At 40.3% G+C, this 17,094-nt stretch overlaps 1 protein-coding gene across 6 annotated transcripts in view; it reads right to left on the bottom strand.

The window, feature by feature from the left end:
- Positions 1-17,094, bottom strand: part of Arid1a (AT-rich interaction domain 1A) — an 82,292-nt gene that overhangs the window by 31,553 nt on the left and 33,645 nt on the right. For all 6 annotated transcript variants that reach the window (XM_063235824.1, XM_063235819.1, XM_063235821.1 and 3 more), the window contains exons 3-4: positions 16,051-16,500; positions 14,151-14,267 (exon numbers count right to left, since the gene is read on the bottom strand). In XM_063235824.1, coding sequence (XP_063091894.1) covers positions 14,151-14,267; positions 16,051-16,500 — 567 coding nt within the window. The remainder of the gene's footprint in view (positions 1-14,150; positions 14,268-16,050; positions 16,501-17,094) is intronic.

Here is a 17,094-nt window from a genome sequence, read left to right as displayed (position 1 = left end):
CCCCTAAGCATAAATAAAAACCAGTTTGGCAACTATATACCTTAGGCTTCTTTTCTGATTTTGACTGCTCTTTTCTGCAAACAGTAGAAGCCAGGGCATGTGCTTCAATGGGGCAATCTCTCAGACAACTCTGCAGAAGGTTATAGAAGCACTAACAGGATGCCCAGGACGGTGGCACACATCTGTAATTCCAGTACTCAGGACGCTGAAGCAAGAGGACTGCTGTGTTTGAGGCCAGTGTGGGATTCATAGTCAGTTCAAAGTCAGCCTGCACTACATAGCGAGACCTTGTCTCAAAAAAAATTAAAATAGAATAAAATAATAAATAAAAGCACCAAGAGGAAACAATATGGAAGACAGAAATGAGTAGAAGTAAACTACTATAACTAAGCCAACTGAGTCCATCCACACATGGACTCATGAATTTCCAAAAATCTTAGTTTTGGAGGATTTTTCTTTCAAAAGTAAATGCTTTTTCCTTTTTGGTTTTCTGAGACATTAGTGTAAAATGACCTTGAGCTCACTATATAACCCAGGTTGGCCTCAAACTCCACCATCCACCTGCCTCAGCTATCTCAGTCTCCCAAAGGCTGGGATTATAGGTGTGTACCACCACACCCAGCTCAAAATACAAACTTCTAAATCTTTCTGTGGGGCAGATCTAAAGCCAGAAGCTGTAGTATCCACTAATTCTGTCTAGAAATCACAATCTTATAGCCTTCAATATTGTATTTTTTTCCTCCAAAGAGAAGAAAATACAGAAAGCAAACTAGGCTCTTTCCCCCACTCTGGGTGTAAGGGATCGTCCCTAGGATCTGTTACATACTAAACTTTATAATGTTCTCCCACTGAGCTAACCACTGGTCTCTTTCCTCTCTAAGGATCTTTTGGCTCGTCCTAATAGGAAAGATCCTAACTGAAAGCCAACGAACCCAGTTTCCCTTTACTGAATTGCCCTGACCAAATTCCTTGCCCTTTTTGTGCCTTAAGTTCCTCATATGTAAAGTGGAAGGTGGAAGTGGAAGGGGGGGTGATACTGTAATTAATAATGTTAAACTGGCTCATACTGTCTGCACTGCACTCTTTCTGTAATTTTAAAAGTTGAAATGCTAAAAGCTGGCCAGATACGATGGTGTATACCTATAATCTCAAGACTCTTTTGAGAAGTGGAGGCAAAAGAAATGCCAAGTCTTGAGTCCCACATTTGGGGAATTTAGCGAGATCCTATCTAAAAAATTAAAGAGGGCTGGGTATATAGTTCAGTTAGCACCAAGTTTACTCCCCAGTATAACCACAGGACACTGGGAAGTGAAGAAAAAAAGCTAAAAACTGCATTTCAAATAAAGCTTTAAAGATGGGTTTTAGATACAATTCCAGTTCTGCTAATTAGAAGCAGAATCATGAGGTAATATCCAATTGTGGAAGAAACCATACTTCTTATCACCCTCATTTGCTTCTACAGGAACATTCTGGTTTCATCCTCTATTTAACTGAGTACTGGTTCTGCAAGCTTACTTTTTGCTTCTAGCTTACTGATCCCTGGATGGTAGATGTATGACTTGAAAGTAATCAGATACTGTCTCAGAGTGTGGGTCAAATCTAGGTCAAATATGGGTTCCGTTCCTGGAGACCAAACCTAGAGCATGTTCCCTCTGTACTTCCTTCGTGAAGCCCAAGTTCCCTATATTATAATCCTATTAATCCTACACAGGCTTAAGGTTTAGTATAAAAGTATTTTCTGATTTAGTACTACCAGGCAATACCAAAAGAGGTAGTTGTTAAGAGAAAAAGATAGTTTCACAAAGCATATTGTCTGCTACGTGAATGCTTTTCTTGGGGCAAATAGATAAGGAGGAAATTTGTATTTTTAAATATATTTGTGTAGCACAGCCTCCTGTATTTCTTCCCTTTTACAACCTCCCTGAACTTTCTATCTCCCACTGTAAGCTGGGGGTGGGGTAAGGGTGGGGCAGGGCATGCAGAGGTTGAATCGCTCACACAGGATGGAAGGTTGAGTCAGCACATGCTTTCTTTTCCATGTTCTCTGCAAGCTGTTATTCTGAAGATGGCATTACCAGCCCAGCCCAGCCCAAAATATCATCGGGGCTTTAGGAAAGCTGGGGTTAGATAGGAAAGCAAGTATCCTCACCAACAGGAGCCCTTTATTAGTTCCAGGGGAAAAATAATCACAGCACACCAGTTCTGACAAACCTGTGTGGCTAATGAGTGAGAATAAGTTTGACCCAACTTACATTGTTATACCAATTTCTTGTCTACAACTTTCTCATGCAGACTAGAGACAAACTGAAAAACAAGGTCCAACTCATGTAGTGTGCTTGGTGGTGAGGGGCTATTTCCCACCAGTCCTCTGTAGGACTGACTGACTCCAGGAACCCTCATACTAGAGATAAGGCTCTGCTGCTTTTCAGACTGAGGTTGTTCTAAAGGAAACAAAAGGTTCCAGCAAGAGGAATCTGTGTGAGACACACAGGCAGGAAGCAGAGCTGAGCTACCAGTGACTAGAATAGAAACAGGAAACAGGCCCAGGAACAAGCATACAATAATCTGCGGCAAGCACAGGCTCCAGCAGGCACTAGGCAGTATCAGGGCTGGAGCAGCGTGACTGAGATGGAGAAGCGGATTGGTCAGCCCTGCTACAGAACAAGCGTTCTAGAAAAAGGATAGCTATGTGCACAGGGTACGTGCTGCTCTGAGCAATGTGTGCAAATGTGCTAGAGGGGGTGGGGACTTCCTTCCTGAGACTACAATACCACCTGCACTTAATTCCAGGGGAGTAAGCACAGATACACAGTCAGATGTGAAGAAAACATCACCAACTTCAGAATACCTAACTCCTCTGATTACCAAAATTGCTAGTGGTATTTATTTATGTTACCGCTTAGAAAATAAACCGTCAAAATCCTAGGTAAAAACTGTTGGCAATCTCCTACCAAAACAGACAGCAGGAAACAAAAACTATGTAAGACAAGAATCATTCCAAGAGTACAATTTTCTATGCGTTCAGAGTTCTTCTATCACTCCTCTCAGTAAACCTAGATGTGAAAATCTGGCCTCCAAATTTTGTCAGGGGCCAAGGGGCAAGGGACAAGAATCTAGGGGCCAAGCAATAACAAAAGTTTAATGAGTATCTGTCTGTGCCAGGCACAGTATGGAGTCAGACAAAGTCCTGAGTGTTCAAGTATAGAAGTCATCAGTAGAATGCTATTCCAGTATGAAGAAAATGGGAAAGGATCCCCACAGAAAGTATATCAGAGGGTTCTGAAGCTAATTCTGTGTATGTTAAAAACAAAGAGAACGCCAGAGATACAGTCATCAAGCAAGAGGGACAGCAAAAGGGCTGAAACTGCAGAGGTATCCTGGGAGCTGTGGCTAGTTTCATGATGGACGCTGGACCACAGGCACAGGAAGCCAGGATTCTAACATGGCACCCACAAAAAGGCTGGTGATGATCCCCGACATTAAGAGATGTCATTAGACATATAAATCACTCAAGGGTCTTATTAAAAGTTTAAGGGGCTGAGAATGGCATTCCAACAAGTGCCAGGGTGATGTGACTGCTCTGATAATAGACCTAAGTTGATTAGCAAAGAGCTGATTAAAGACAGCATAACCAGAACATTGTGTTCTTAAAAGGGCCTACAGAACAAGGCTTGGTCCTATCCAACACAGGGAATCAAAGAACCAAACTCAAGACAACATTCCACTGCTTGAGGCCATCCTCAGTTGGTTAGTTCCTCCAAGCAAATCCTACAGGCCTGGCCAGCTTCCTCTCCCACCCAAGGTCCTCTTTTATATCTTGTCTCTGCCTCTAACATGAGGGGACCTGGAAAAAAAAGTGAAACGGAAATCCATTTATATTTCTATCTTTAAAGTTAAGTGTTAAATGTAAATCTTAAAAAGCAAAGAGTTGAAGCTTTTGTCTAAAAATGAGGATCAGATTGTTCAAGACTTTTCTCTATTGGATGGCATTTAACAGGAAATATTCCACCTGAAATATCAGAGCTAGGTTCAAATCCTGAATTTTTCTTTTCTTTTTTGAGACAGGCTTGCTATGCAGTGCCAGCTGGCCTTGAACTTGCTTATGTAGCCCAGGCTGGCCTCAAACTTATGTCAGTCCTCCTGCCTCAGCCTTTCAAATGCTGGGCTTACAGGCATGTGCCACTGCGCTGGCATCAAACCCTGATTCTAATCCTTGTTTTTTTTTTTTTTTTTTTCCACATGTAAAACACGGATGGGTGCTCAGAGCATTTCAATTCCTGTCCTCGCAGGACCACTACTGTTTTTGTTTTTTTTGTTTTTTTTTTGGTTTTTTTTTTGTCTTTTTTCCTTTTTATCGGTACCGGGGATCGAACTCACGACTGCTTGCTTGCAAGGCAGGCGCTTAAGCCGCTGAGCTAAATCCCCAATCCCCAGGACCACTACTGTTGACTGTAGCTTATTCCATGGCGTTATTTCTTACTGCTAAGATTCACACTCTATAGGAACAGAACCTCCCAACCCCCCAAGGTCTATTTCCTCTATCTAGACCAACGCAATCAAAGCCCTAGGGCCTCAGAAAATCATAAAAGTAAAACAAGCGCTAATAGCTGCTGTGTTGTTAAGTGAAATCCTAGAATGGCTTGGAAATCTGAGAGATAAAAAAGAGCACCTGACAGTTTATTTAATAGACATTAAAAATCCCAATACTATTCTCCATCTCATTCCCAACATCAATAATGTTCACTTCTACCGGTATATGCCTGTAATCCCTGCACTCCAGAAACTGATGCAGGAGGATCATAAATTTGGGCTAAGGAGTAAATCCCTGTCTCAACAAAACAAAATGAAACATTAGATGGGCATGGTAAGTAGCACACTCCTGTAACTCCAGCACTCTAAGGGCTAAGGCAGGATTGTGAGTTTCAGGCCAGTTTGGACTCTCACTGAATACAGTGAGACTGTCTCAGGAAAAAAGCATGATCCAGATAGTGAATCAGTTGAGGACTATCTTTATTCAGGAAAGAGGATAGTACCCATTATAAAATAATTGCACAGGTGCGTTTGACTTTTCTCCCTCCAAAAGATGCACCTGTTTATCCTGCCAGCATCTTCATCCTTCCCTCTATCTGCCTTAAAAAGCTAAGAGTCTTAAGATACAGCTGAAGAATTTCAACTGATCAACTACCTCTCCTTTCAAGAGTGTTCTTCATGGGCGTGGGGGGGCCTATCCCTATAATCCAAGTACTCTGGGAGGCTGAGGCAAGAGGACTGCAAAATCAAACCTAGCCTGAGCAACTCAGCAAGACCCTACCTCAAAATAAAATATGGTTAGGGATGTAGCTCAGTGTAAAGGCTCTGGGTTAAGCCCCAGTACCACACACACCCACCCTCAAAAAAACGAAAAACAAAAACAACAAAAAAAAAGAATGCTCTTTACCTTTCCCTTAACCTTCAGTAGCCAGGTGTAGTGGTGCACACCTATAATCTCAGCATGGAGGGAGGCTGAGGGAGGAGGATCACAAGTTCCGAGTCCCGCCTGGACAACTTAGCGAGACCCTGTCTCAAAATAAAAACAAAATGGGCTGGGAATGTAGCTCAGTGGTAGAGCACCCCTGGGTTTGATCCCCAGCACCACAAAAACTAGAAATCAGGCCTCTTCCCTAAATAAAAAGAGTCCCAATAAAAATGCATCATGTTAAATCTACTGTCTGTTTTCCTTGAAATATAAATTTGATGTGGACCATCTTCCCTTTTCTCTTTGCTTCCAAAAATATCACACAATCCTGGTCTTCCGCCGATTTCTCCAACTCTGTTGGCTGCTTCCCTCTGGTGACTGCAGGCATTGTTCAGGGCTCCATCTGGCTCTTCTCTCCATTTTCCAATCACAGCCTCTGAAGTCTAGTTCAGTCCATGGTTTAACTATTACCTTCCACACATACAATACTCCAACTCTATCCAGACTCAACTCTTGTTTTAGTTTTTCATCTCTGGTGATTAATATTTTACATCATAAAAATGGAACTTCTACTCAAAAATCAGTTTTCCCTATTAACCTGTTTCTGACAATGAGATTTTCTTTTTTTCTTGGTCTTCCCTAAAGCAGTCAGTCAAGAACTTTAAACTAATAGCTGGACAGGGAGGCTGAGGCAAGAGGGTTGTTATGGGTTCGAGACCAGCCTGGGCTACAAAGTAAGCTCAAGGCCAACCTGAACTGCATAAAGAGACTCTGTTTCAAAAAGATTTAAAAAAAAAAAAAAAAAAAAGACCTTTAAACTGGGTATGATGGCCCACATGTATAATTCCAGCATTCTGTCTCAAAACAAAAAATAAAAAGGGCTGGGAGTGGTAGCTGGGAAGGGGAAGGCCCTGGGTTCAATCCCTAGTACTGCAAGAGAAAAAAATAAAAAACAAAAACCACCAACAACCAATAAGCAAACAAAAATAACTTTAAATCATTCACCCAGTAGAATTCACTTATTCTCAGTTCTATAGATTCTGTCTCACCTCTTATATGCAAGTAAGATAGAAGGGGTAGAACTGTACACTCTTTTCCAGAATTAACAGTTTATTCTCTTGCTTTCAAATCTTTTCAAATCATACCAAATACTCAAAGATTATTTGGAAAAAACATATATTATCTGTAGGCTTGTGAGGTCAGGATAAAATGGGCTTACTTAGCTTACAAGGGTGTGTGAGCACCCCAGTGATGTAGCTTTCCTTCTTGCTATTCCCCACTAAGGAGGCTTGGCCAGCCCGCAGGTACTATATTCCATTCCCCATCCCTGCCTTGTCTCTGTTCAAACCACTCAAATATATTCATGTCTGTCTACCTCATACTCAACTTCTTCCACGATGACTTCCCTCAACAACTTAGACAAATGAATCACTGAGTTCATCAAACTTTGACAACACATATTACAACATTCAGGCACATATTCTGCTGGTGCATGTTGATTTCACTAATGAAAGAGGATCCTTGAAGATAGCAACCATGTCACAGTGATCCAAGTCAAATGTTTATCTAATGTCTTTTTTCCTTTTTATAATACCCATAGCAAAAAATATCCTAAGTTTTATTCCAGGGGCTGAAAACTTACCTACCTACATTTTAAATATCTCCATCTTCCAGACCACAAAGGAAATTACATAATGTCATGCCTTTAAATAAAAAAAAAAAAAAAAAAAAAAGCATGGGGTTTTAAAGGGATCATGTGACTTCACAATGATTGTTTTCTGGTGATTATGTTGAGGACTGACTTGGAAGTAAAAAGGGGAAGAAGAGAAACAGAAAAGCCTATGGCAAAATATCAGGTGAGAGATAATAGGGACCGAGGGAAAAAAGGCAGTGGGGGAATCAGACTTAAAAGCCATTTCTGAGGCAGACTAGGACTTGGTGATCAACTGAGTATGGCTCCACTAGTACAAACGATTCAGTGATGAGCACCACAGAGCAGAGGTGGCAAGCTCCCAATATAGTGCTGATACTACAAAAGTTGCCTTAACCCAGGAATGCTCAGAGGCAGTATCATTCCACGTCTCTTCTCAACCCACAGCCTATGTTCCACATCACCAAGAGTAAAACGAGAGTATGTAAGTTACGTGGGTTTTTTTTTTTCTTTCAGGACTACACAGCTCAAAAAAACCCAAGTGTGCTGGTGCACACATGTAATACCACAATACAGGCAGGTGAGGTAGGAAGACAGCTTTAAGTTTTTTTTTTTTTTGTTTTGTTTTGTTTTTGTGGAGCTGGGGATCAAACTCAGGCAAAGCAAGGACTCTAGCCATATGCCTAGCCTGATAGCTATAAGCTTGAGGCTAGCCTGGTTACAGTTCAAAGCCAGCCTGAACTACAGAGCAAGACTGTCAAAAAAAAAAAGACCACCTAGCTCAGTGTTATTCTACTTGTGGTCTTATGAACTGGCAGCTGCAGTACTACCCAAGAAACACAAATTCTGGGTCATACCTGACACTGAACCAGAATCTCTCAGGTAGAATTTAGTGTTTTAATTAATCTCCAAGTAATTCTTAATGTATGTTAAAGTTTAAGAAGCACTAACTTCTCCAGATCCATGTTTTAAATCCTGTACCCATTTTCTTCACTATCTCCATAGTATAGTACTTCCCAGCACATGTAAGACCATAGGTTTGATTCCCAAGAACTACAAAACAGATCTGGTAGATAAAGATAGCACTCCCCACTCCCTCTCAGATACCATTCAAAACCAAATGTCAATTTACAGATGTGTCTAAGAAAAAAACTAGGGAAGCATGCATTATTGTAGGGAAACCACATATTCCTGGATGAATAATTAAAAGGCTTTTATTATTTTTAAAATTTCTTAATTTGAGACAAGATCTTCTAGGGGAAATCAGATTCAAAAGCCTATGGGCTTGGGGGCTGGGGCTTAGCGTAGCGGCAAAAGTGCCGGCCTTGCAAGGACAAGGTAGTAAGTTCGATACTCGTACCAAAAAAAAAAAAAAAAAAAAAAAAGCCTATGGCTCAGCAGCACAGGTACCTGCCTGGCAAGCATGAGGTTGTGAGTCTGATCCCCAGTACCAAAAAAAACAAAACACAACAAGACTCTACAGATCCAAAAGGCATTTTTGAGGCAGAGTAGGCCTTAGATTGAACCCAGGGATGCTCTAACACTAAACTATATCCTCAGTCCTTTTGGTTTTTTATTCTGAGATAGGGTCTTACTAAGTTGCCCAGGTTGGCCTCCAACTTGTACTATTCCTGCCTCAGCATTCCAAGTAGCTAGAATTACATGCATGCACACACCACTGTGCCTAGAAAGTTTTGTTTTGTTCTTTTTGAGACAGGGTCTCACTATGCAGTTCGGGTTGGCCTTGAGCTCACTTTGTAGTCCAAACTGGTCTCGAATTTGCATCAATCCTCTTGCCTCAGCTTCCTGAGTACTGGGATTACAGGCATGTAGCACCATGCCCCATTGGAAAAAACATTCTTACCATGGAAATTTTATAAAATGGGTAACAAAACACATCCTCACCTCCTAAGGTCACTGTCAGGAGGAAAAGATAAATTAATCCATCCTCTAAAATGCAGTTTGGGTCTTTTCATAACAGTCTGTGATGCTCACCTTGCCCTAGCAATGTAAACAATTTGGTAACATGGTTTTGTCTCAATCAAACATATACTTCCTGCATGAACATTGTTAAAGATACTGCTCAGCGGGCAGGGATTTAGCTCAGCAGCATAAGCATCTGCCTTGCAAGCATATGGTCATGAGTTCGATCCCTGATACAAAAAAAATACTGCTCAGATTCATCTGCTCAGTGAGTGGGGAGCCTACAAGTGCCAGGCACTGTAATGGCAATATACAAGACCCAGCACATCAGCCTTCACTGAAGTTACTAAATTACAGTTGAACTAAGCACTGACAAGGATGTATGCCAAAAATCTATTAGACCAAAGGAACCCAATAAAATCTGGAGCAGTGGATTGCCACACCACAATCAGAACTTTTTTTTTTTTTTTAAAGACAGGGTTTCACTATGTAGTTCAAGCTAACCCTAAGCTCACTTTGTAGCCCAGGTTAGCCTTGAACTTGCTAGGATACTCCAGCCTCAGCCTCCCGGAGTGCTAGGATTACAGGTGTAAGCCATCTGCCTGGCTTCACAATAAGAACTCTTGAGAAACTTAGACATTGGTTTTTAAGGTTATCTATTCCTCCAGGTAGTTCTAACAGGCAGCCAAGGGTCAGTAACACAGCGCCTGCTCTCCAGGAACTTATCATTTGAGAAAGTAGGGGTTATCAGCAAAACAGTATCAACCTAAAGCAAAGAATTTCAAACACAAGATAGTACCTCTCTATGTATATATGGAAGGAAAAAGAGATCCTACGGGATTACAAGGCTTTTAACTGTGTAAGCGTGATTTGGTTTCTAAAGATGACTACTCTTACTAAATCATCACTTGTAGCTGTTTGCTTTAAAATATTGGAGGGCATTGTTAGGTAAAATAAAAACTGCCTTTGCTAGGCATGGTAGTACACACCTGTAATTCCAGCTGTTCAGTAGGTTGAGGCAGGAGAATCCCAAATTCAAGACCAGCCTCAGGAACATAGCAAGAGTCTGTCTCAAAATAAGTAAAAAAGGACTAGGGATGTATTTGAGCAGTGGAAACTTTAAGCTGAGCCTTGAAACTTGATTAGCAAAGTTTTCTGATGAAATGATCTAAGTGCTATCCCTGTATTAGAGCATCAGAATGACCCATGGAATTTGTTTTTGATGCCTAGGTATCAACTTAAAGAATTTTTAGAAAGGCTTTTTTAAAAGACCGGATCTCACTATGTATTCCAGGCTGGCCTTGAACCTGTGTGAGTTTTTCTGCTTCAGCTTCCAGAGTATTAGGATTACAGGCATCTACCACCACATCCAATTAGATTTTATTTTAAGGCTAATAAAATAATAATTCAGGTTTTAAGTACTAGGACACGTGATCAGGACAATAGTAGTTAAATGGTTTGACATTTACATAGCTAAGCAAAAGTTCCTCAGAATATGCCTTTAGAGCCAAAGTGAAGTGAAAGAGTGAAGAAGGAGACATGAAAATAGGAGTGCCAGGTGTGGTGTACATTTTAATCCCAGAACTCAGGAGACTAAGGCAGGAGAATTGCTGAGTTCAAGGACAGCTTGAACTGCGTAGTGAGATCCTGCCTCAAAAGACAAAAAGAAGGGCTGGGGATTTAGCTCAGTGGCACAAGCAAGTTTGATCTGCAGTACCAACAAAAAAAAAAAAAAAAAAAAAAAAGGAAAAGAAAAAGAAACAAGAAGGGTTGTCCCAGGCAACCCTATATCTGCTCTGGTGCTAAACTCAAGATGCCTCATAAGTCCCTGGGGTTTTATGTTTGGATGGGTTTTAGATCTTTTGTTGGAACAGCGTCTCGCTCTATAGTCCAGCATGGCCACAAACTCTCAACCTTCCTGCCTCATGATAAGCAAGTGCCACTGTGCCCTGTCAGTAGTTCTTATTTAGTGAAGGAATGCGCTGAGAAACTGAGGGATCCTTTAACATAACTTGCTAAGAAAGGAAAAGGGTCCTTGTTTGCAATCCTATTTCTCATTTCTTCAGATAGTATTACTTCTTAGCCTCACTAGGCAAATATAGTATTAATCCAAAATTTCAAAGAACCACCTTTTATTTCTTGATCAGAGTAGCAAAAAAATAAATAGCAATTCACAAGGAAGATGCTTTTTATCCAGCCAGCTTATCTCCCACACAGAGCTTCTACCACAGAACAAAAGATGCTTCTGGAAGAATCTACTGCAGAAGCCTAAACTTGGAAATGCTCCCTATTTTGGGGATTCCCAGGAACCACCTTTCCTGGGCCTACAAGGTTATCAATACTTTTGTTTCCAGTAGGTCAGATTAGCTCTTGCATTACCAATTCTTTTTTTTTTTTTTTTTTTTTTTGCATTACCAATTCTTTAGAAAATACGTGGCCTGCTTGTAAATTACCTTGCTCAGGAATGAGAATACCAATTTTATTTCCATTAAAAATGCTGTCATGAAAAGCAGGGCATGGTAACGCATCACTGTAATATCAGTATTCTGGGAGACTGAAGCAGGAGGATGACAAATTAAGACCCAGCCTGGACAACTGAATAACTGAACAGTTAAAACCTTATCTCAAAATAAAAATTAAAAAAAAAAAAAAAAAAAAAAAAGATGGGGATCTAATTCAGTACAAAGGTCCTGAGTTCATAGGTGCCACTGTTGCCCTGATTGACATGCTTTGAAATTTTGTTTTAGTTTTTTTTTCTTTTTATCCTTAAATAAAATGGACTAGGGGGGTGTCTTGAGTTCATCCCCAATTAAAAAAGAAAATATTTTGAAAAGGAGCAACTTACAGCACTAACAAAAATTCAGATTTGGGTTTCTTGCCAAAGTGGCATATCACCCAGATTTAGCCACAGACCATAGATGATGAGGGGGTGGCTACACATCTTTGACTGAATCAGGTTAAAGAGTATATTCCAGTGAAGTTAAAGATGCAGAAAAAGACTGCAACCGTTACTAATAACAAGGTAACAAAGAGTGATGACTTTATTCATAATTCTTCCCCCCAATTACTCAGTTGAGAAGGTCAATAGTCACAGAAGTCTCTTTCTGACAGTGGTTCTTGTCCTGGCTTCAGAAGGCAGTACTGAATCACAGCCTCTTCATACCTTGCCCAACTAAGATTATGTTCCACGGTCCTCAGGGGAAGCCATAGGTAGTTTCATCCCAAAGAAGGTTCCCATTTTAAATGTATCCCTTAAAGACCCAGAACCCATTTTCCTCTAAATCAGAATAAGTAAAAAAAAAAAAAAAAAGCCAAATTTCAACCCCAAAAAGACTCCAACCAACCAAGCACTAGGCCAAGGCAGGAAGATTGTGAGTAGAGGCCAGCCTGGGTATATAGTGAGTTCAAAGCCAGCCTGAGCTACAGAGTGAGACCCTGTCTCAAACAAACAAACAAAGAAACAGACCTCAACCCAGCAAGTGTGGCTTTGGTTTCCTAACCAAAGCAGGATTTATAATAAAAGATTTCTTACCTACCAACTGAACAGATTTCAGAATAGTCTATTTTATTGCTATTTTATACTAACTTTCATAGGCTGAGACTTTACCCACATGTAGTGGAAGAACTAGAGCTAAGAATTTGCATTCATATAATCAGCCTAGTATCAAATACTTGGTATTAACTGTCGAGCAGACTCTGTGTCCTATGAGATGATTATAATGTTTGGCTTGGAAGCACTTACCATATACCAAGCCTTTCTCTCTCCATTAACCTACTGAATGTTAATCACTACTCCATGAAATGGGTACATTTAGGTTCATTTTACAAATAATGAAAACTAAGGCAACAGAAATGTTAAATGACTTGCTCTAAGCTACGGAATTAGTAGCACAATCAAGATCTAGACCCAAGCACTCTGATTCATTCTGACTATATTGTCATTCTCAGGATATGTCCATTCCATAAATAAGCACTTGATTTCATTAGACACCTGGCCCATTATTATGCAAAAGCACCCATTCATACAAAACCACAATGAGAAAAGCCACTTTTATTCCACTCAAGTGCAGTCAGTGACAATTCATGCTATAATGTACCCAAGAATCCTACTTCCTAAACTCTAAGCCAAAATCCCAAAAGTTAAGCCCAGAAGAGTATGAGTTATAAACAAACAAATAAACAAACAAAAAATGGAGACTTTTCTCAACTTTGTTGGAGAGCAGGCAGTACTTCTAACATCTCCATCTCCTTTGTCTTTCATGTCTAAGAAGTTGGGTTTTTTTTTGTTTGTTTGTTTGTTTTGTTTTTGAGACTGAGTCTCACTATGCAGTTCAGGCTAGCTTTGAGCTCACTTTGTAGTCCATGTTCATCTCTAACTTACAATGGTCTTCCTGCCTCAGCCTCCTGGGTACTGGGATTACAGGCATGAGCCACCATGCCTGGTTAAGAAGTCTCAAGATTTTTATTCTACTGTATTTTTCTTTTTGTTTGTTTCTGTTTCTGAGACAGGGTCTCTCTATCTGTCTGACTGTCTGTCTGTCTGTCTCTCTCTCTCTCTCTCTTTCTTTCTTTATTTATTTCAGGCGGGCCTTGAACTAAGTAGCCCAGGCTGGCCTTGAACTCACAGCAATTATCCTATTTCAGCTTCCCAAGTGATAGGATTACAGCTATACATCAGCATGCCCAGCAATGCCAAGATTTTTAAAAAGAAAAAAAACACCCAACAATTCTCTGAGCTCACTGAAGAGAAAGAATTGTGCTAGTATTGTTCAGAAGATTAAATGCAGATGTCTTGTACTGAGTGACTGATTTGAAGATGACATGCGATACATATATCATTGTTATCCTCTATTAATCATGTTTTGAATTTTTCTCTTTAAAATAAAATAATATTAAAAAAAACACAACACTGAACAGATCACAGATCCATTTGCTGGGCAGATAGGCAGAACAGACATGCTCTAAGATCAGAATATGAATTCCTATTATAATTCTGAACCTGAATTCAAGGACTACTTTATTTTTCATTTAGCTCAATACCAAAAAACGCCTAGCCAGAAACTAGTTTTTGTTAGTATCTTCTCTGCCCTTTCACCTTTTGAGGGTTGCAAGAATACTTACAGGCAAGCTGGAGGGTCTTGACTGAAGGCTCAGGTTCATATCTTCTTGCCCTCCCTTACTGGAGGTCATTGAGGGGGCTGATGATGCCTGAGACCCAAATGAATCTTGAGAAAGTTCCTAAAAAGAAAAAGACAAAAGCCACGAAGGTCTGGAGGGTCTGGTAGTGATAAGTCAGACAAGTTTACTTCTTGACTGAAGAGCTACAGGCCTCTCTCATAGAAGTGAACTAGGTATCAGAGAAAACACAACTGTGGAGTAAGACCAATTAATTTTTTTAAATTTTTATTAGTACATTTTTCATGCAGTAAATTATGATTACATTCATTGTGAGAAGTTGGTACATGGACATAACACATCTTAATTCTAGGTCCTCTTCTGTTCCCCTTCTTCCTCCCTCCATCTCTGTTTTGTTTGTTTGTTACTGAGATGGTTTCTTCATATAGTCCAGGCTGGCTTCGAACACACAGCAATCCTTCTACCTCAGCCTCCAAATGCTAGGATTACAGATGTATGTTACCATCCTGCTGGCACACGCTCACTCTGTTTTCTTGTCTTTTTGAGACAGGGTTTCACTGTGCAATTCAGGCTAGCCCTTAACTTACTTTGTAGCCCAGGTGGCCTCAAATTCTCAGCAATCCTCCTGCCTCAGCCTCCCAAGTGTTAAGATTATAGATGTGCATCACTGCAACTGCTCTCTCCCTTGATGTCCTTCCTATATGAGAAAGGGCTAGTTCTCTGTCTCCTATTATTTATCCTTTATTTTGCTCCCGAATTAATTTTGAGGTTCTCATATAAGAGAAAGCACACAATATTTAAACTTGTGTGTCTTGGGCCAGAAAATTAGTTCAGTGGCATAAATGCCTGCTTGGCAAGCATGAAGTCATGAGTTTGATCCTTGGTAACAATAAACAAACAAACTTGTGTGTTTGATTTCACTTATGTTATGGTCTCAAGGTGCATCTATTTTCCTACAAATAACTCAAATTTATCTTTCTTTATACCATAGTAGTACTCCGTTATATATAAATAACCACATTTTCTTTATCTACTCATCTGTTGATAGACATACAGACCACTTCCAAAATTTAGCTATTATGAATTATGCTGCTAAAAACATGGGTATGCAGGTGTCACTGTAATAAGATGTCTTTAATTGAGACTAATTAATTTTTAAAAAAAAAAACTCATCTTAGAGCCTCAACATTAAATGAGTATTTCTTCCTTCAAAAACACGATTTTGAGACAAGAGATTTAGTGAACCTGTCAACACTCAGTCATTTCTTCTCTTTTTGCTCTACAAACAGTAATGTCCAACTTGCTATTTTTAGGTTTCATTACCTATGTTTTGTTCCCCAGACTTTTCTCTAAGTGAATTTTTATTATTTCCCAAAATCAAATCTACTCTCAAAAAATAAGAGTTGCTACCACCGAGAATAACATGATTTTAGCTCTAATGCCAATTTCAAATGAAGGGCCACAAAATATTTTGAGCAAAAGAATGGAACAGCAGTCAGAAAGACTTATAATACATACAGACTTCCAAAACTATTATTTTGAAAAAAGATGAAAGTCACTTAATGCTCAGGTTCTGATTAGAAGGTTTTGAAGAAGGAAAAAAAAAAGGAATAAAAAGTATATATAAGTCCTATTACCTTTAATTTCTTGTCTATGTAATTTTCCATTGCCCTGTTTCCTCATCAGTAAGGAGAGCTATGTCTTTATGAAGTTAAGGTTATGCCATTATTAGTCCAATCAATTCTGTTAACATGTTTACCCAGAGTTTAATTGGTTTTTAAGTGCACATCAGAGAAGCAATTTATATGGCAAAGTTCTTACAACACCAACTTCAAAGCTGTCTATGGTCACACACAGAGAAGGGCAAGAGGCAGGAGCACCTTACCTGTGGTGGAGGGAAGCGCTGCTGGGAGTAGGCAGTTTGCTGGGGCTGCTGAGACTGGGGCTGAGGATACGCAGCCTGCTGGGAGAGCGTCGAGGATGCTGGCTGCTGAGGTTGCTGCTGCTGGTAGGGAGACTGTGCCTGTGGCTGTGAGTAGGGAGGCTGGCTCTGGGGATGCTGCTGTGTTGTGGACTGCTGAGAAGGGTATGGAGTCGGGGACTGCTGATGTGGAGGCTGGGATGGCTGCTGGGAATATGGAGGTTGAGAGGACTGGAGTTGTGGTTGAGACTGCGGCTGCTGCTGATATGAAGACTGGGCGTGAGGGGTCTGGGATGGTGGTTGCTGGGAGTAGGGTGGCTGCTGTTGCTGGGGGTGAGGACTTTGCTGGTTGTAATATGGGGTCTGGCCCTGCTGACCATACCCACTGGGGCCTTGTTGTCCATAAGGAGGAATCTACAGGAAAGAAAAAGATACTTCTCTTAAAAAAACATAGGTGATATATTCAGTCAAAATTATGTCAAGCCCATCCTAAAAAGGCCCAGGAACAATGACAAAACGTGACTGTTAGTTGGTGTGTTCACATATGTACTGCATTCACCCACTGTAAATTTATACTATATAATATCTGCATAACTTACATGAGCTCAAGAACAGTAATTCTGATCAATGAGCTACTCTTTTCTCATAACTTAGAGAGTTTTTATAAGTGTCAAGAATTAATATCCCAGCCACAACAAAGACTCAAGAGCAGCCTGGCTCAGTCATCTGAAAACTTAGGGTTTACTAACTCATACCAAGAAAATTATTAAGCTACTTTGGTTCTCTCTTCATTTAGTCTTCAAATTTTAAAAATATTTGAGGCCCCACATGCTTACTTATCCCAGACACCATTTTAGGAATTGTGGATATATCTGTTAAGTTGTCCCATGTTCTCCACCTCAAAAATTCCAACCTGTCCCCTCAATTTTCTCACTGGAAAAAGGGGGGGGGGGATGAAAGGGGAGGAGAGGGAGGGAGAGGAGAGGGGAGGGGAAGGGAGAGGAAAAG

The sequence above is a fragment of the Cavia porcellus genome, unplaced genomic scaffold (genome assembly GCF_034190915.1).
Source record: "Cavia porcellus strain 051 isolate PalLab524CR breed Dunkin Hartley unplaced genomic scaffold, mCavPor4.1 scaffold_25, whole genome shotgun sequence".
Taxonomy (NCBI): Eukaryota; Metazoa; Chordata; class Mammalia; order Rodentia; family Caviidae; genus Cavia; species Cavia porcellus.
The sequence above is the reverse complement of the archived record's forward strand: the minus strand, read 5'-3'. Positions and strand labels throughout refer to the sequence as shown.